The sequence below is a fragment of the Cebus imitator genome, unplaced genomic scaffold, assembly GCF_001604975.1.
Source record: "Cebus imitator isolate Cc_AM_T3 unplaced genomic scaffold, Cebus_imitator-1.0 Scaffold345, whole genome shotgun sequence".
In the NCBI taxonomy this organism is placed as follows: Eukaryota; Metazoa; Chordata; class Mammalia; order Primates; family Cebidae; genus Cebus; species Cebus imitator.
This window is the reverse complement of record NW_016107660.1, coordinates 2,203,658-2,224,186: the sequence shown is the minus strand read 5'-3', so window position 1 is coordinate 2,224,186 and position 20,529 is coordinate 2,203,658. Positions and strand designations below refer to the sequence as shown.

The 20,529-nt window shown below is 38.4% G+C and overlaps 1 protein-coding gene across 8 annotated transcripts in view; it reads left to right on the top strand.

The window, feature by feature from the left end:
- Positions 1 to 20,529, top strand: part of STON2 (stonin 2) — a 174,537-nt gene that overhangs the window by 67,951 nt on the left and 86,057 nt on the right. For all 8 annotated transcript variants that reach the window (XR_001818360.2, XM_037730452.1, XM_017505944.2 and 5 more), the window contains one exon: positions 535 to 732. Coding sequence is in view for 7 of the 8 variants with exons in the window: in XM_037730452.1 (XP_037586380.1) it covers positions 535 to 732 (198 nt within the window). In the remaining variant the exon portion in view is untranslated. The remainder of the gene's footprint in view (positions 1 to 534; positions 733 to 20,529) is intronic.

Sequence of the window (20,529 nt, the reverse complement as noted above, 5' to 3'; positions counted from 1 at the left end):
TATGTGACAGTCTACAGAATCTCCCGTTACAGTGAACTCAAAGCAAGCAGGGCATGCCACATACATGTACACATATAGCTACATATCTACTCTTTAGCCATTAACCTAAACTGGCTCTAATGTTTCAGTGTAAATTGGTGGGTTTTCTTGTGCCACTAAAAATGGAGGAAATGTAACAGTAAGGGTGAGACTGCAAGATTCCTGTAGTTTGGGTTTGAATGAAGGTGAAATCTAAGTTTAGAAGTAAAACTAGACCCCGAAGTAACTCATATTCCTTTAGTGAGATTTTCTTTGATTGGAGAGTCCTGAGACCCTAGTTTTCATGCTGGTTTGATACTGACTCACCATGGGGTCTCAGTCAATCAGTTTTCCCTGTCTGTGTCATGAGTGATATTCCCCATACAAGACTTCCTTGCCTTGTATGACTGTTGAGATTTCATAGGATGGGAGCAAGATGAAAGTAAGATAATCACTAAAGACAAACTAAGTACAGCTATTTATCTTCTACGCTTTTGGTTTGTGGTCTCTCCCCAGCCCTACCATTGACCATGCCCTGCTGGACATGCCCTTCCTTTGACTCCCTGGGGAGATGCCCTCTGACCTCTGAGAGCAGCTGGACCACCCATTCTGAAGACACCAGCAGTCCTAGCTTTGGATGTTCATATACAGACCTACAGCTCATTAATGCTGAGGAGCAGACGAGTGGCCGGGCTTCTGGGGCTGACTCGACTGGTAAGATAGAGCTCTAAGACAGAGGGCTTTGCAAATCACTTTTGGTGTACCCAGGTCCACTTTAAAGTCCTTTTACAATTGCTGCAGCTGGCTTCGTTTGCAGAATGAATTCAGGTGTTGTTATCCAGTCAAAAAGCTAGAACTCAAAGTGGAAATTGCACTGGGGAAAATGTGTACACAAATTGGATGATTGGATGCAGATTATTCATACTGGGCAACCATTTGACAGTTTATTTTAATATGTTGTTTTCTGACTGTTTGGTATAAATACCATTCTGTCAATTTATTTTCTCCTGGGATTATTAAACTATGTGTAAATATGCACAAGGCTGAATCTTTCATCCTACTACCCACGCATCTTGCCTTTTCAATAAGAGGGAGGTAGATTTAAGCAGGGAAAAAGTGAATGTTATGTGAAACAGAATGAGAATCAAGACTTAGCCACTGTGTCCAGACTACAAATCATTTTGGAGTTAAGTGTTTATTCTGTTATGCCTTGGTTGAGTGATACGTCAATCAGCAATGTACTATGCCTCATTTATTAAACTTTCCAGTAGGCGTAAGATGGAATGCTTGCTTTCTTTGCAGGTGGAATATGGGTCTGTTAACAAGTGCTGAATTACAGGCAAGGTTTGGGAATGGCACTGGAAAGATATTTGGCATTGGAAAGATGTTCTTGGTGTTTTGGTTATTTGGCCCAAGAGATTGTTTTTTTCTGAAAGTGATGAAGTTACTGCTCGTTTCTCCAGATGAAATAACCCAGTGTGTTTACAACATTTGTTTTTCCTTCTCCGTGTTGTTCAGAGTTTCTAGATCATTTTTAAGCTTTGGATGTTTGTCCTCATGCCATGTGCCACTGAATTCTCCCAGTATAAAGAGGGATCTCTCTTACAGACTGGAGGGTTCAGGCAGGATTTGGTTTGGTATTTGATAATGTTGCAGAGAATCCTAGTTTAGCATGGACCCTCTTTGTCTTCAGAAGCTGTGGTTCTTTATATTGTTTTATTTTCACAGACACTCCTTCAGTTCTGATTAGTTTCTGTGGCTGATGATCCTGGTCAGAGGCTGAAATATGCCCCCACAGCCCCGTTTCCACACTGGGGGCATCTCATGGATGGGAGCATACCTCAGCAGCTGAGGCTGTTAGCAGGAGAGGCTGAGCTTGCCTCCCTGCTTTACTTTTCATTGCTCTCGGCCCCCTTTCCAGGCCATTCAAAGGAGGAGATATATATGCATTAGTTTGGGGTACCCGGACTCTAGAGCCAGACTGCTCAGATTCAAATCCTGGTTCTGCACTGACCAGCTGTGTGACCTCAGGCACGATCCTTACTATCTTTACGACTCTATTTCGTCTGAAAAAATGGGGATACTAATAGTACTCACCCCACCTTGAGACAGTTTATGTAGGATAACTTACATGATGCTTGACACAGAATAAGTGGCCATCAGGGATGAAACAAATTCTCTTTCCTGCTGCAAGGTTCTTGTTGCTTTGGAGAGTTACAGAACGGGTGCCTCATTGAAGGAAGAGCCAGTATCTCTAGGCTTATGCTGTTTTTTCATTGTCTTCTCTACTTTTCTATTAGACAAAAGTTAATTCTTAGAGGTTCAAGTAATGAAAATCAGCACCCTAGCCTGAACATTATTAGTCTGCCTCCACAGCTTATAATTATTTTTAACATCTCCTTGTGCTAAATTCATTCTGACAGTGTTACAGTTTGCATCAAGAAAACCTCCTCCCCTATTTTGGTTAGGGTCCTGGCAGGAAGCAGATGGTGCCCTAAAAAGGTTTATCTGGAGAGAACTTAATGAAGGGACCACCTACAGAGGAAGCAAGCGCTGGAATCATAGAAGAGGGGCTGCCCAACAGGAGCGATGGCTACTGGTAGGACAGAGCCACTGCAGAGATTTGACCAAGCAGGGAGAGAGGGAGGAATAAATTCCCAGATCTGGTGCTGGTGTTGCCAACTGGCAGATCCTAGCCTGAGGCCAAAGGGCATGAAGCCCTGGAGAAGCAGCCTACAGAGGTCAGTCACCAGAGCAGGTAGAGTGGATCTGAGGTTGAAAGGGGGAACAGGTGTGTTGGAATAGCCTGCACACTTGGTCCCCACCGGGAACTAACTAGCCTCTATGCCAGAGTTACACCAGAGACTCAAAGGCAAATCCAGGACTAGAGAATGAGAAGGAATGCTCTTATTCAGCAGGAGGCAGTTTCCATGGCTACAGGGAGGGGAGAGGTATGGCCTTTTGGTACCATCCTCTTTTTTGTTTGTTTGTTTCTGTTTGAGTCTCACTCTGTCACCCAAGCTGGAATGCAGTAGTACAATCTTGGCTCACTGGAACCTCTGCCTCCTAAGTTCAAGTGATTCTCCTGCCTCATCCTCCCGAGTAGCTGGAATTACAGGTGTGTGCCACCATGCCCAGCTACTTGTTGTATTTTTAGTAGAGACAAGCTTTCGCCATGTTGGTCAGGCTGGTCTCAAACTCCTGACCTCAGGTGATCTGCCTGCCTTGACCTCCCAAAATGCTAGGATTACAGGCGTGAGCCACCACACCCAGCCCCATCCTCCTTTGCAGTAGTAATAATTATAGCTAGCACTTACCGAGTGTCTGCTGTGTACCAGCATGTGAGGTATATGATCTCTGGCTTTTACAGCAATTCTGCAAGGCAGGTATCATTCTCCCCATTTCCTAGTTGACACTGAGCCTGAGAAAGGTTAAACAACTTGTTAAGAGAACACCACTGAGAAATGGATGATCTGAATTTCAGTGAAACTTCCAAACCCTTTTCCAGCCACTTCCCAAACCTGGCAATGCCTCAAGTCATGATAGTTATTTATTTGCTGTTACCCCCAAGACCTTCCATACAGATATGTATAGAGAATGCATACAAGCATATATACATATACAGTATTGTCTTGGGGGCTTATTTTTAACATCAATAGGACCAAGGGATTTAAAACAAGATGTGTAGCAGGCAGAGCTTGAGGATAAGTCCATATGTCCTTAACAGATATGAATGCTTACAGATAACTGCTGTGTGCCCACAGTATTATGTTCTGTAAATAAATTTCTAGACATTCTACTTTGAAGTCTCCCTATTCTTTAGTAATCAAACTAGGATCCAGGTTGGCCGAGGTGCTTGGGAATGCTTCCATCTGCTTATGATGGAAGTCTTCCTTTGCATCTCACCTCCATCTGCCCTTCAGGCCTAGAGGTGACAAGCGGTGTATCTCCATGAGCCTGGGAAATGAGAAGCAGTGGGGTGAGTCCTCAGAGAGCAGCTCTGCAGGCCATGGAGACAGGGTCTGGATGCATCCTGACTGAGGTTACCCACAAGGCTCTTCCTGACCTGTGCAGTCAGGGTGGAGCTCTGGCTTTGAAAAGTGTTTAACTCATCCGGGGTCCCAAAACAGAAGGAGAAGGAAAGACACTGTTTAGGAGAATGAACAAGTATTTTTCAGCATGTGACATTTATGCATTTACTCCAGTAGCCGGGAATTTTAAAATGCTTTCAGTTGTCCAGGTGTGGTGACTTGGGCCTGTAATCCCAGCACTTTGGGAGGCTGAGGTAGGTGAATCACTTGGGGCTAGGAGTTTGAGATCAGCCTGGCCAACATGGTGAAACCCCATCTCTACTAAAAATACAAAAATTAGGTCAGCACGGTGGCATGCCTGTAATCCCAGCTACTGGGGAAGCTGAGGCAGGAGAATCGCTTGAACCCAGGAAACAGAGGCTGCAACGAGCCAAGATTGTGCCACTGCACTCCAGCCTAGGTGACAGAGTGAGACTTGGTCTCAAAAAACAAAAAAGGAAAAAAAATGCTTTCAGTTGAGCTATTGAGAGCTTCGAGGATATTTGTGCACATTGGAAAGCCCTCCAGCCAGGTGATGCCCTGCCCTCTGCCTGGCACCAGGCTTGTGGCAGTGCCAGCCTTTGGAAGAGTCCTGCTTGAGGCTGGATGGTTTTGGCTGGGTAAACAATCCCTCTGAAGTTATGGGGCAGATTCCCATCAGTCTCTCTTCCAGAAAAGTCATTTCTTCAGAGCTTTACTTTCTTGTCTGTAAAATGGAACTGAGCCATCCTGCCCAGTCAGGATGACAGAGTGTATATGAAGGCATTTTGTACATTGCAAAGTGCTGTAGGAATTTTTTTTTAAATCCTAATTTAATATCTCTCTGCCTCGTTTCCATTTGATATGGGATGTAAGGATAATTACTATCCACTCCTCTGTTACCCCAAAGAGGGCTGTTACCCACACTATAGCATGTGGCATGAGATCTGAGAAGGGCTTTGCATTTCTCAGCAGCAAGCAGTAAATACAGAGATGCTGTGGGGAGTTCCCTATGATTGGCTTCTGTGCCTGGGGACCTTGGGAGGAACTGCCTTTGGGAAACATTTGTCATTGTTCCCCACCCACCCCATTACCCTTTAGCATTGCAGAGGGAGATAGAGGGTGAAGAGCTCCTCAGACTTGCAGCCTCATTTGGAGCCCTGAGAGCACAGTGTGTCAGAGTAACCACTGGGCACCTCATGCTCTGTAATTCATCTCTTGTTTGGAGAGGGATTATGGTGCTCCGGGCCCAGCCTGTTTGCCTTGGTGCCCTTGCTTGGTAGTGGGCTGCAGAGAGCAGAGCTGCACCCTCATCCCTGTCATCTGTGGCAGAGTTCTGCAGGGATTTGGCAGCCCCGCAGGGCAATCCAATTCCCAGCATAATCATGGAGGGAAAGACTCTGTGATCAGCTACACTTTCTTCTCATTTTCTCACCAAGGGGATAATTAGTAGGAAGGCAAACAAATCCCCTCACCTTGATCAAATAACAGGGTGTAGGGGCAGAGCTGGAGAGTAGTGTTGATGTGAGTTAGCTCTGAGGTCCATTCTCAAGAGCAAATGGCAAGAGAATTGTTAATAGGCAAAATCCCGAACAACATTTCACTCCTCTCTTACTCCTCACCTCCACAGGGGACTCCTTTGTTGAGACAAGGTGGGCACATCCTGCCATTTTCACCAGTTGGGGTAGCTCTGTAATGCCACTAGGTTTGCATGGGTTGGTGAACAATAAGAGGGTTGAGGGAATGAAAGCAAACCTTCCACCTTTGAAGTTTATTCCAACCAGGGAAGAGAAAACGTAAATGTTTGCACACAAGCTACTCTTAAGTAGTAGGCTTTGGTTTTGGTTCTTTTCATTTTATTTTTTATTTTGAGACAGAGTCTCGCCCTGTCACTCAGGCTAGAGTACAGTGGCATGATCTCGGCTCACTGCAACCTCCACCTTCTGGGTTCAAGCGATCCTCTCATCTCAGTCTCCTGAGTAGCTGGGATCACAGGCATGTACCACCACACCTACCTAATTTTTGTATTTTTAGTAGAGACAGGGTTTCACTCTGTTGGCCAGGTTGGTCTTGAACTTCTAACCTCAAGCAATCTGCCCACCTCGGCCTCCCAAAGTGTTGGGATTACAAGCATGAGCCACTGTGCCCATCCAGGTTCTCTTTTATGTGTAAGAAAAGTGTAGATTTAAGTGTAGGATTAGAATGCTCAGATGTGTGCAAACTGAGGAATGTCAAGACTGGACGAAACACATAGCAAGTGTTTATTAACTGTTTAACGTATCTTTGAATGGATAGCTTGAGATTGCAGGTGGTGGTGTGCCGAACCCCTATCAACTCTAGTGGGGATGGCACTAGATTCAAGAAGCTGAAGAAAAGACCCAGGGCCAGCAAGCAAGACATGGGCCTTTACTGAAGGCTTACATACAGGAAAGAAAGACCAGAGAGACCAGGCCAGAGACTGGACAGGAGAACAGCAACCACTTGCAAAGAGCATGCAGTTTACATAGCATTTTCAGTTAGCACCATTTTGCTAACAACCTCCACGTGGCAACCTTTATTCAACCCAGAACTTGGGGCCTTGATCTGCTGTATAGCCTGTGTTCCCTGGGGTGGGCTGGGGGCTCAGATGTTCCTCATAGATGAGGGACAAATCCCCAAGTTGGCTGCTCTAGGATTCCTTAGCTCAGAACACACAGTCAGGTGTGTCTGCCATACAGGGTCCATCTCTGGCTACACTTATGTTATTGCTATCAGGTGCATTGACTACAGGTGGTTAAAATCATCTCTATCCCCATCATTTATATCCTGTTTGGATTTAAGATTCTAGCGTTTCCCAAAGTTTGTCCCATGCAGAAGGCCAAAAAGATCCGGATGCTGCGGCCAATGTATTAGGTCACGCTGCATCCCCTTTATTGGAGATTCATAACATGTATTAGCTTATTAAAGACTTTGAAAATTCCTGAAATTATAGGTAGGTATGTATATGTCTAATTTATATTTATATACATGTATATGTATGTGTGTGTATGTGTGTGTGTGCATATTTATAAATGTAAACTTAGCTTTTCATTAACCCATACTGCACACTTGGTCAGATCTCGGTGTACGGAAACCCAAACATACATAAATTGGCAAATCCAACTTGGAAGTACAAGCCATTTTAGCAGTGTTTTCTAACACTGTTAAAGTGTTAGGAAACTAGAGAAACAAAGAAATATTTTGACAAACTACTCGTATTAGTTAACTTTATAAAATTATCTTTACTTTGTCTCATGCTCTGTAAAACCTCTTGGCCTTTTTAAAAAATATAAAATTCTAGATTCAGCAGACTCAAAACTATATTTTGCCAAACTTTCTTCATATTTAAACCCTTGTAAACTTTAAAACAAATTTAGACCAGATGTTTTTGATTCATTTGCATTTAACTGATCACAGTGGACTTCTGCCAGGGCAGTAGGATACCCTAGGGATTTTGAACTCATTTTTTTTTTTTCCTCAGGAACAATTGTTTGTATCCTATTGGGATTTTAGAGTCCAGCATTTCCCAAACTGTGTCCCAAAGTGATTTCCCAAAGTCAGTAGAAAGTCGTGGACTGGTAAACCTCAGTTTTCGTGACAACAGCTTTTTAGACGCTCAGAAAGGTTTTCTTGTCATTATTTATTGAGAACATCACCTGGGCTGCGTGCTTCTGTGCAAGATAAAACATGTTTCTGTGTTACCTGTTTTGCTATAATACTGCTGTAGCTGGTAGAGCTCCAAGCCAGAGTGGAGGGTCCAGATTCACAGGTAAACAGTGATTACCATTGCGCTTGATGGGATTACAGGAGATTTTTGTTGTTCTTAAGGCGCGTCTGTATTTTAGGATACTTTTTAACCTTGAATATATTTTGCTTGGAAAACAAAAACAAGTTAACTAATTTTTAAAATTCTTTCTCCTAGCTACATATGTCAGAGATATTCATGTTTTCCCTGAACAGTGTTTTCCTCCCTCAAAATGGAAGGACAGCAGAGCAGCTTTTTAAACAAATCATATCTTTTCCCTCTTTCATTAGCAAATTCAAATTTGGCCTCATTTCTGTTCTTGTGTATTCTTGTCTTCATTTGTTGCACATTTTAGATTTTAATCCTTATTAAAACCAAAAAAACTCTAATGATTGCTTTGTTTCAAGCTTTTTCCAGGAGGTTCAAAAGTTTCTCAGAAACACAGATATTGAGTTCCTACCATTTATCAGTTACTGAGAATGCAAAGAAAAGTAAGCTATGTGATATTTTCCCATGAGGAAGTAATAATCTGCAAATAGCTTTTTAGCCATTAAAAGGATTTTTATAGACACTTTTAAAAATTGTTTCTATGTATAATTGTTTCTACTATGTGCCAGCAATGTCCTATACACTTTATACATATATTATCTCATTGAATCTTCACAATTTAAAAGTACATATTACCATCCCATTTTATGAATGCAGAAACAACCACCAAAGAGGTTAAATGATTTGTCAAAAGTCATACAAATAATAAAGAGTTGGGATTCAACCCAAGTCTCTCTCCTGGGCTCACCCTGCCCTGTGCTTGGTGTACTGTGGGAGGCTGGTGTTTGTGAATACAGTCGCTTGCTAAAAGGAGCATTTATAGAGAGCCTTCCCCAGACACAGTGCTGCTTCTGCTGCATTTCCCAGGAGCAATATACAAACCCCCATCATGTGCTTATTTCACTGGACGGCAATTTTTTGTTTAGGAGCCCTCCACTGGACCGAGACCTTTGTGGAAGCAGGAACAGCCTCCATCCTGTATCCCCAGCATGTTGCCTGCTACATTGACATTACACAGTGGATCTTTGTGGAGTAAATCTTTTTTTAAATTTAAAATTTTTAAATTCTAAATAGACAAGTAGGTATTTATGGGGTACAAAATTATTTTTTAATACAATGTGGAACAATTAAATCAATTAACATTATCACCTTAAGTACTTATTTTTGTGGTGAGATTTGAAATGTATTCTCTTAGCAATTTTCCAATCTAAAATACAGTATTATTCACTGTATTCATCACACTGTGTAATATATTTTCAAGAACAAAAACCTTATTACTACTGTCTAATTGAGGCTTTGTACTCTTTGACCAACATCTACCCATTCCCCACGTCTCCCCAGGCTCGTAACCACCATTCTACTTTCTGCTTCTTTGAGTTCAGTTGTTCTACATTCCACATATAAGGGAGAACATGTGGTACTTGTTTTTCTGTGCCTGGCTTATTTCACTTAGCATAATGTTATCTGATTCCATCCATGTAATTTTGTAATTTGCAAATTACAAAATATTTTTCTTTTTAAAGGCTAAATAGTACTTCATTGTGTATATATGCCACAACTTCATCCATTCATCTACTGATGGACACCTAGGTTGATTCTGTAACTTGTGTATTGTTTAATAGTGCTGTAGTGAACATAGGCATGCAGACATCCCTTTGACATACTGATTTCAAATCTTTTGAGTGAGTACCCAGAACTGGGATTGCCGGATCATATTGTAATTCCATTTTTAGTTTTTTGAGGAATCTTTTTCATAATGGCTGTACTAAATTACATTCCCACCAACATTTTACAAGGCTTCCCTTTTCTCCACATCCACACCAACACTTTTTACATTTAATCTTTTTGATAATGCTATTCTGACAGGTATAAGGTGATACCTCATTGTGGTTTTAATTTGCATTTCCCGAGTGGTTAGTGATGTTGAGTATTATGTAAATATATCTGCTAGCCTTTTGTATGTCTTCTGTTGAGAAATGTCTATTCAGGTCCCTTGTCTATTTTTAAATTAGATTATTTGTTTTCTTTCTATAGAGGGTTTGAGTTTCTTATATATGTTGGATATTAATCCCTTGTCAGATATGTGGCTTGCAAATATTTTCTCCAAGTCCATAGTTTGTCTGTTCACTCTGTTTTTTCCTTTGTTGAACGAAAACTTTTCATTTTGATTTAATCCCATTTGTCTATATTTTATTTTGTTGCCCGTGCCTTTGGGGTCAAATATAAAAATCATTGCCTAGACCAATATTGTCTCGTTTTCCCCTTGTTTTCTTATCATAGTTTTACAGTTTCAGGTCTCATGTTTAAGCCTTTAATCCATTTTGAGTTTATTTTTTATATGGTGTGATATAAGGATCCAATTTTATTCTTCTGCATGTGGATATCCAATTTTCCCAACACCGTTTATTGAAGAGATGATCCTTTTCCTAATGTTTTTGCACCTTTGTCAAAAATCAAATGACTCTACATGTATGGGTTCATTTCTGGGCCTTCTGTTCTCTTCCATTGGTTAATGAGTCAATTTTTATGCTAGTATCATGCTCTTTTAATTTCTATATCCTTGTAGTATAGTTTCAAGTCAGGTAATGTGATACCTCCAACTTTGTTGTTTTTGCTTATGATAGCTTTGGGTATTTGGTGTTTGTTTTGTTTTGTGTTTTTTAATTCCATGTGGAATTTTAGGATTGTTTTCTATTTCAATGAAAAATGACATTAGAATTTTGATAGGGATTGTCGTATGGTCATTTTAACAATATTAATTCTTCTAATCTATGAGCACAAGATATCTTTCCATTTACTTGTATCTTCTTCAATTTATTTCATCAATGTGTTATAGTTTTCACCTCTTTGGTTAAATTTATTCTGAAGTTTTTTTTTTGGTAGGTATTGTAAGTAGAATTGTTCTCTTCATTTCTTTTTCAGCTCATTTGTTGGTGTATAGAAACAGTACTGATTTTTGTGTGTTGATTTTGTGTCCTGCAACTTTACTATTAGTTATAACAGTTTATTGGTAGAATCTTAAGTGTTTTCTATATGTAAGATTATGTTATCAACAAACAGTAACGATTTCATTTCCTCCGTTTCTAATTGGATGTCTTTTATTTCTTTCTCTTGCCTGATTTCTCTAAGGATTTTCAATACTACGTTGAATAGAAGTAGCAAGAATGGGCATCCTTATCTTGTTCCAGATCTTAGGGAAAAGAGTTTCAGTTTTTCACTGCTAAATATAATTGTTAGTTGTGTGTTTTATGGCCTTTACTGTGTTCAGGTACATTCCTTTCGTGCCTTATTTGTTGAGTATTTTTTAATCATTAAAGAATGTTGAATTTTGTCAAATGTTTTTGCTGCATCTAATGAAACGATGATATGCTTTTTATCTTTTGTATATGTGATTATCACATTTATTGATTTGCATATATTGATAAATCCCACTTAATTATGGTGAATGATTCTTTTAATGTGCTATTAAATTTAGTTTGCCAGTATTTTGTTGAGGATTTTGGCATTTATGTTCATGAAAGAGCTTTTCCTATAGTTTTTTTTTGTTTTTTTTTTTTTTTTTTTTNTTTTCATGTAATGTCCTTGTTTGGCTTGTAAGAAGAGCTATCCTGGCCTCATTAAAAGAGTTTGGAAGTGCTATCTCTTTGATTGGTTTTTTTTTCTTGAAGAGTTTGTGAGGATTGGGATTCTTCTTTATTTAAAAAAAAATTTTTTTTTAAGACAGGTTGTAGTTCTGTTGCCAAGGCTGGAGTAAAGTGGCATGAAGATGGCTCACTGCAGCCTCAACCTCCCAGGATTGAGTGATCCTCTGGCCTCAGCCTCCCATGTGGGAACCACAGATATGCACCATCACACGTGGCTAATGGCACTCTTCTTTAACTGTTTGGTAGACTTCAGCAGTAAAGTCATTTTTATGGAAGTAACTTTTTTTGTTTTTCCTTTTGTTTTGTTGTTTGTTTTTAAATCACTGGTTCAGTCTCCTTGCTGGTTATTGGTCTGCTCAGCTTTTCTATTTCTTTGTGATTCAGTTTTGGTAGATTAAATGTGTTTGGAAATTTATCTATTTCTTGAATGTTATGCTACTTTTTGGCATGTAATTGTTAATAATATTGTCTTAATATTCTCTGTATTTCTGTGATCAGTGTAATGTCTCCCTATTCATTTCTCATTTTATTTACTTGTGTCTTCCATTTTTTCTTACCCTAGCTAAAAGTTTGTCCATGTTGCTTATCTTTTCAAAAAACCAACTCTTACTTTCATTTTGATCTTTTGAATTATTTTCTAAGCTCTATTTCATGTATTTTTGTTTTGATCTTTATTATTTCTTTTTTCTATTGACATTGAGCTTAGTTTGCTCAGCTTTCTCAATTTTCTTGCGGTATAACATTAAACCACTTGATATATTCCTTATTTTTTGATGTAGGCATCATTGCTATAAACTTCTCTGTTAGAAGTACCTTTGCCACATTCCATAAGTTGTGGTACGTTGTATTTCTGTTTTTGTTTTGTCTCAAGATATTTTTAACTCATTGGCTGTTCCAAATCATGTTGTTTAATTTATATATATTTGTGAATTTTCTGAAATTCTCCATGTGATTGAATTCTGTTTGTTTACATTGTGGTCAGAAAACTTGATAGGATTTCAGCCTTCTTTAATTTCACAAGACTTGTCTTGTGACCCAACATATGATCATACTGGATAATATTCTAGATGCACTTGAGAAGAAGAATGTATAATCTGTTGCTGTTGGATGGAATGTTCTGTATGTTTGCTAGGTCCATTTGATCTAAAGTGTTGTTCAAGTCCCATGTTTCCTTATTGCTTTTCTGTCTGGTTGATCTGCCCATTATTGAACATAGGATATTGAAGTCCTATATGATTATTGTATTGCAATGTCTTTCCCTTCAATCTTTTAATATTTGTTTTACATATTAAGGTGCTTCAGTATTGGGTGCATTTGTATTTACAATCATTGTATTCTCTTGATGAATTGACCCCTTAATCATTATATAATGTCCTTCTTTGTCTCTTCTTACAGTTTTTGACTTGAGGTCTATTTTGCCTGATGTAAGTATAGCTATCCCAGCTCTCTTGGTTTCCATTTGTGTGGAATATTGTTTTCCATTCCTTCCCTTTCTGTCTATGTGTGTCTTTAAAAGGGAGGTGACCCAGCATATAGTTGGGTTTTGTTTTCATATCCATTCAGTCACTCTGTTTCTTTTAATTTAGTAATTTAATTTATTTACATTCAGGGTAATTATTGATAGGTAAAAACAACTGCCATTATGTTAATTGCCTTCTGGTTGTTTTGTAGATTATTTTTCTTCCTTTCTTCTGACTTTATGGTTTTATGGTTTTCTGCAGTGGTGTGCTTTGAATCCTTTGTATTTTTGTTTTGCTCTTCTACTTAAAGACTTTGCTTTTTAATCACCAAGAGGCTTACATAGAACATCTTACACTTAAAACAGCCTATTTCAAGTTGATGATAACTTTGATTGTATATAACAACTCTACACGTTTACTTCTCCCTCCCCTACACCTTATAGTTCTAGTGTCAGAATTTATATTATTTTGTAATGGATATCCATTGACAATTTATTTTAGGTATAGTTGTTATTAACGGTTTTATTTTTTTAACCCTTATGCTAGGGATAAAATTGCCTTACACATCATCATTATTCTGAATATGGCTCTGCTTTACTTATGCCATTGGATTTTGTGCTTTCATAATTTTTACGTTATTTATTATTTAATAGCAGCCTTTTGCTTCAGCTTTTAAAAACTTCATTTATCAGTACCTGTAAGGTAGCAGTACTGATGATCAACTCCCTTCGCTTTTGTTTTTCTGGAAAATTGAAATTATCCAATCAGTAGAGAGAGAGAGAAAAATAATAATGCAAAAGAATGAAGAAAGCCTACAGGACTCATGGATAAGGCACCATCAAGAGACCTAATCTTCACACAATAGAAATTTAAGAAGGAGAAGAAAGAGAAAGGAAGCCAGGAAGCATATTTTTAAAAATAAGAGTTGAAAACTTCTCTAATCTGAGGAAAGATGCTACCACCAGGGTCTACATCCTGGTTGCTGTGGGCTCTGCTTCCTTGCTTTGTTGCTACCTGACCCCAGCTGCTTTAGATGTGTGATTTCCTTCTGGACACAGGTCTTGGTGGAGGTGTGAAATGATCGTGGGCTTCCTGCGAAATGTTTGAGAATCCTAGGGAAACTGGGTGTCTGCCTCTGATTCTCTTTTCCTCCGTAGAGAAATGTGGTCCCAAGGGAATCCTCTCTGTGTGGCCCTGTGCCAACTTGGGGGAAGGGGGAGGAGTAAAGTGGTTAAAGTGAGTCTATTTCTCTTTTCCTTTGTGTGGATCATGTAGGTGACTGAGATTGGTTTCTAATTTGCAGGGTTTCACCTCAGTGTTCTTTCTGTGGATAGCTGCTAGTTGAACTCTTTGTCATGGGTAGTGAAGCTGGGACCTCCCATTCTGTCATCTTGTTAAAGTTCTATATGAAGTATTCTGAAATAAAGCTAGAAGACCTTCATTTCCAAACCTTTTCTCCAATTACCTAGGCTTACGTTTATTTGCTCATGAAATGTATTTTCATGACTGGGAAGAATTAAAAGAGAACACATGGATGTGACTAGTGTGGAAATAAAACTTTTCCCCATGTTTTCAAATGTTAGACTATTATCCGATAGTCTCCATTCATTTTTTTCCTGTTCTTATTTTAATTTTACTGTCATCTTTTATAATTTTTTGAATTAATATATGTAGATATGTGGGGGTGCAGTGGAAGAATGCTCTCTAAGTTTATGTATCTCAGAATATTACTCTCCTATACATTCTCTGACAAAATGGCCATATTTTTCTTCCCTATTTATTTACCTCAAAGACTGCAAATACAGTGACTTGGGGAAAGCTTTTTGATGATATTGAAATATATTCTTGTGGTTACTGAACCATCTGTGTGGAGCAAAATCTGAGAAAGAGCAACAGAGTATAAGATGCTGTGTTCCATAAGGGTGGTGTAAACTTGCTTTTCCCTTTTAGAATTGCTAATGTGCTAATACTGAAGAGGAGGTGACAACTGTAATGCTTTTTATTGATTACCTTCTGTGATGTTCTTCTTAGTGTTATGATCCTTCTTTAATAGATGAGGACACCAATGCCCAGAGTCACACATCAGTTAAGTGCTGAAATTAAGATGGACACCTAGGCTTGTCAATGCCATGCAGCTCTGTCCCTCCTGTGGCTGGATCCTTGGAAAGGATCACTCCTCTGTTCCCATTCCTATAGGGCAGAGTTTAAGATGCTATGTTTTTTCAGTTCCAATCAGGTGATTCAAACTAGATATGGAACCACTTAGAATCCAGAGGGTCCATGAACTTGGATGATTTACATCTTTATTGTCTCCAGCCCCTAGGGAGGTTAGTGAGATGAACATGTCCCTCAATTATGGATGTAGGCAACAAACCACAGTAACATTAGTACCTTCCACTTAATCACCAACAGAAAGCATGGATGCTTCCATAGCACATTATAGTTGTGACAGGTATCTTAAGATATCCTTTATCTTTTATCATTGCTACTTGGAAATTATGGTAGTTCTTGACTCTGTTAATGGTTGTATTAATGGTAATATTTACCATAATAATGGTAACATTATGGTTATTATTATAATGGTAATACGACCATTAATTATGTAGCATTAATGTGTTAGTAAAGAAGTGCTGATGTTGTATCAGAAACTCATGAAGTCGGTTTTTAATGTAAGTATTTTAATACATACTTCCTTTTTAAGTCTTATGTATTTGTTCATACATTTAACACATTGTCTTGAGAAGATGTCCTAGACTTTAGTAGGCTGACAAATGGTCGATAGCACAAATAGCTAAGGATCCCTTCTTTGTTTATATGCCTCTGATGCTTCTACAATGAAGCACAGATTCTGGGGATCTAATGTCTAATGCCAGCTGATTCATTTATTCAACAAATGAACTACTATGTGCCAGCCACTAGGCTAGAACCTCATACCAGCTTGAGGTCAGGGCAGTATCAGGCAAGATAGATGGTGGCCTGGACTGGGGAACTGAACTAGGTTAGAAAAATCTTCTGTGATGGGCCGGGCGCGGTGGCTCAAGCCTGTAATCCCAGCACTTTGGGAGGCCAAGGCGGGTGGATCACGAGGTCAAGAGATCGAGACCATCCTGGTCAACATGGTGAAACCCCGTCTCTACTAAAAACTTCAAAAAAATCAGCTGGGCATGGTGGCATGTGCCTGTAATCCCAGCTACTCAGGAGGCTGAGGCAGGAGAATTGCCTGAACCCAGGAGGCGGAGGTTGCGGTGAGCCGAGATCGCGCCATTGTACTCCAGCCTGGGTAACGAGCGAAACTCCGTCTCAAAAAAAAAAAAAAAAAAAGAAAAATCTTCTGTGATTTAGCATTTTGAATGGACAGAATCTCTAACAAACTCTTTCCCTCATTATGCTTCAAATTTTCGCACCTCTGTGCTGCTGCTGTTTTCACCTTAATAACTCCATTTTTGTCCACATGACGAAGTCCTACTGATTATGTAAGATCAAATTAAAATAATGTTTTCTCACACATGGTTCTTACTCTGTGCCAAGTATGGTCCTAAAGACAAAATTCAAAGTAAGCTATCCCAAGCAGGTTCTCTCCTGAGTTTTGCTCCATGTCACAATTCCTGTGACCACTTATTATAGGAGAGCTCTTGGCATGGACATTATCTCCCTGCCAAACTCTTCAGTCCTCCAGGGCAATGGTGGTGTTTTCATTTTTTGGATTCTCCTCACAGTCTGGTTTTCAGCATAATGCTTGGAACAGGGAAGGTGTCCAGTGAATTTTGTAAAGCTACATTTCCCATTTTTGCCACACAGAATCAGCATTATCTCTTGCCTCCCACCAAAAAAAAAAAAAAAAAAAAAAAAAAGAAGAAGAGCTTACTTTAAAATACCTTAGTCTCAAGCACTTGAGTCTAGAAAGAGAATCAAGAAAAATGGAAAGTAGTTCCTCTGGTCATAATTCTGAACTGTTTTACTGAATACTTTAAATGTAGATAGCGTTTCAAATAATCATCAGATTCACCAGTGAAAGATGATGTCTCCAGCTTTAAGTAGTTTCCCAGATGAGTAATTTAACACTACTTATTGAAATGACATTAGAAATTGCTCACTGAATCTCTTGTGCAAAGTCAGGGCTTCAGAAAGATTTATGAGCTATGCTTTTAAAAGACAAAATGTTAACTTGCACTCAACAAAGTATCAATGGACATCAAGTGCTCAAGCCATGATGGCTGGTACAGCGTACCCTTGCGAGTGTTTATTATTACTTTATTTACCTTAAATCCTCTGGAAATAGTCTTCTTCTTTGGTTTTAGAATCATAGTGAGTTTTGGTTTCTTTAAGCATTGCAGACCTTTAAAGTTAGAAGAAACTTAAGAGATTATTTAGTAGAATTTCCATATTTTATGATTAAGGAAGCCAAGGCCTAGAAATATTAGGAGCAGAGCCAGGCCTTGTAATTCCTTGCCTCCCACCCATTCTGTGAATTGTTTAAAAACCTAAGAGATTGGCTGGGCACAGCTGATTATTTTTCATTTCATTCCTACCTGAAAGTTTCTTTTTTTTTTCCCTTCCTCTGAATTAAACAATGGACTGCCTTTCTTCAATTCAGTCATGCAGAAAGTTAAAAGCAGTGGAGCCAATGGAGATGGAGGCCCTCAGAGCCCAGAAAACATTTTTTCTTTCTCTGACAATTTTTTTATTGCTGCATAATATTGGTATATACTTATGGGGTATATGTGATATTTTAATAACATGCATGCAGTGTGTATTAATCAAGTTAGGGCATTTAGAGTATCTGTCACCTCAAACCTTTATCATTTCTTTATGTTGGGAATATTTCACATATTCTCTCTAGATATTTTTAAATATACAGTGTCTTATTTTTAACTACAGTCATCCTACCGTAAACACTAGAACTTGTTCCTTCTATCTAACGGTATGTTGGTACCCATTAACCAACCTCTCTCTCTACATACCCTTCCAAGTCCCTGATAACTATGATTCTATTTACTACCTCCATGACATCAACTTTTTCAGCTCCCACAGATGAGTGAGAACTTGGGAAGTTTGTCTTTCTGTGCCTATCTTATTTCATTTAACATAATGACCTCCAGTTCCATCAATGTTGCTGCAAATGACAGGATTTCCTTTTTTTATATAGCTGGATAATATTCCATTGTGTATATATGCCACATTTCCTTTATTCATCCACTGACAGACACTTAGTTGTTTCCATATCTTGGCTATTGTAAATAGTGATACAATAAACATGGGGTGCTGGTATACCTTTGATATACAGCTACCCTTTCCTTTGGATAAATACCCAGTAATGGTATTGCTGGGTCATATAATAGTTTTATTTTTAGTTTTTTGAGAAATCTCCACACTGTTTTCTATAATCACTGTACTAATTTACATTCCCACCAGCAGTGTATAAGAGTACGCCTTTCTCCCTGTGCTCGCCAGCATTTGTTATCTTTTGTCTTTTTGATAATATCATTCTGACTGGGGTAAGATGTCTCATTGTGGCTTTGATTTGCATTTCCCTGATGATTCATGATATTGAGCATTTCTTTTGTATGTCTGTTGGCCATTTATATATCTTCTTTTGACAAGTGTCTGATCTTTTGCCTACTTTTTAATGGGAAATTTGGTTTTCTGCATTTAAGTTGTTTGAGTTCCTTATTATGCAGAATATTTGTCCCTTTTCAGTTGAATAGTTTGCAAATGTTTTTTCACATTGAATAGATTGACTCTTTGCACTATTATTATTTCCTTTACTGTGGATACGCCTTTTAGTTTGACAGAGTCCCATTTGTCTATTTTTCTTTTTGTTGCCTATGCTTTTCAGGTCTTAGCCATAAAATATTTGCCTAGACCAATGTCCTGGAGTGTTTCTGCTACTTTTTTCTAATCATTTTGTAGTTTTGGGTGTTATGTTTAAGTCTTTAGTTCATTTTGAGTTGATTTTTGTAGATGGATAGAGATAGGGGTCTAGTTTCATTCTTCTGCATGTGGATATCCACTTTTCACATCACAATTTATCGAAGAAGGTGTCCTTCTTTTCCCTAATGTATGTTCTTAACACCTTTGTTGAAAATCAGCTGGCTGTAAATATATGGATTTAGTTCTTGGCTCTTTCCATTGGTCTTATGGGTCTGTTTTTATACTATTACCATACTGTTTAGTTACTATAACTTTGCAGAGTATTTTAAAGTTAGGTAGTATAACTTCAGATGGTTCTTTTTGCTGAGTATCATTTTGGATAGTCGAGCTCCTTCTTTTTACTCAGTATCACTTTGGATATTCGAGCTCTTTTGTGGTTTCATACAGATTTTAAGATTTTTTTTCTATTTTTGAGAAGAATGTCATTGGCGTTTTGATAGGAATTACATTGATTCTCTAGATTGGTTTGGGTAGTATGGTCATTTTAACAATATTAATTATTCTGATCCATAGGCATGGGATGTCTTTCCATTCTTTTGTGTCCTCTTTAATTTCTTTAATTAATGGTTTGTAGTTTTCCTTGTAGAAGTCTTTTGCCTCTTTGGTGACATTTATTCCTGGGATTATTCTTGTAGCTATTGTAAATAGGATTGCTTTCTTTATTTCTTTCTCAGCTGGTTCATTATTGGTGTGTTGAAATGCTACTAATTTTTGTGTGTTGATTTTGTATCCTGCCATTTTACTGAACTTATTATGATTTGGTTTGTTCTTGCTTTTCTAGTTTCTTTGAGGTGCATTGTTAAACTGTTTATTTGAAGTCTTAAAATTGTTTGATGTATATGTTTATTGTTTCCCTCTTAGCACTGCTTTTAGCCCATAGGTTTTAGTGTGTTGTGTTTTCATTTCAATTTGTTTCAACAAATATTTTCATTTCCTTCTTAAATTTCTTATTGACCCAATGGTCATTTAGGAGCGGGTCTAATTTCCATGTATTTGTTTTATTTCCAATGTTCCTCTTATTATTTATTTTGAGTTTTATTCCACTGTAGTCTGAGAAGATACTTGATATTATTTTAGTTTTTAAAAATGTGTTGAAACTTATTTTGTGGTCTAACAAATGGTCTGTTCTGGAGAATGTTACATGTGCTGATGAGAATAATTTGTATTCCACAGCTGTTAGATAAATGCTCAGTAAATATATGTTAGATTCACTTGGTCTGAAGTACAGTGTAAATCCACTTCTCTTTTTCTTAACAACAGATTTGACACTATGATGAGATGTGGCTATAGAAATTCTCTTGACTCCCTTTTGGTCCCTGTGTCCTAATGTTCAAGCTAATGTTTTAGATCATACATCTTTCTCTGGTTCTAAGTCCTGTGGGGCAAGGTTTGGGTCTTTGTAATTTCTTGAGGTCTCTTTTATAGTGACCTGTAGTCCATCTTCTCATTGAAGTTGTGCTTATATTCTTCTTTACATTAGAGATCCATTCTCACCAACCTCACTACCTCAGGGGTATCTCTTCCTTCTATTCTCAAATTACTCAGGTCCTGGGGGGAAAAAAGCTCCTCTTTGATGTTATACTAAAATAAGTTTTCCCAAAAAATGAGAGTTAATT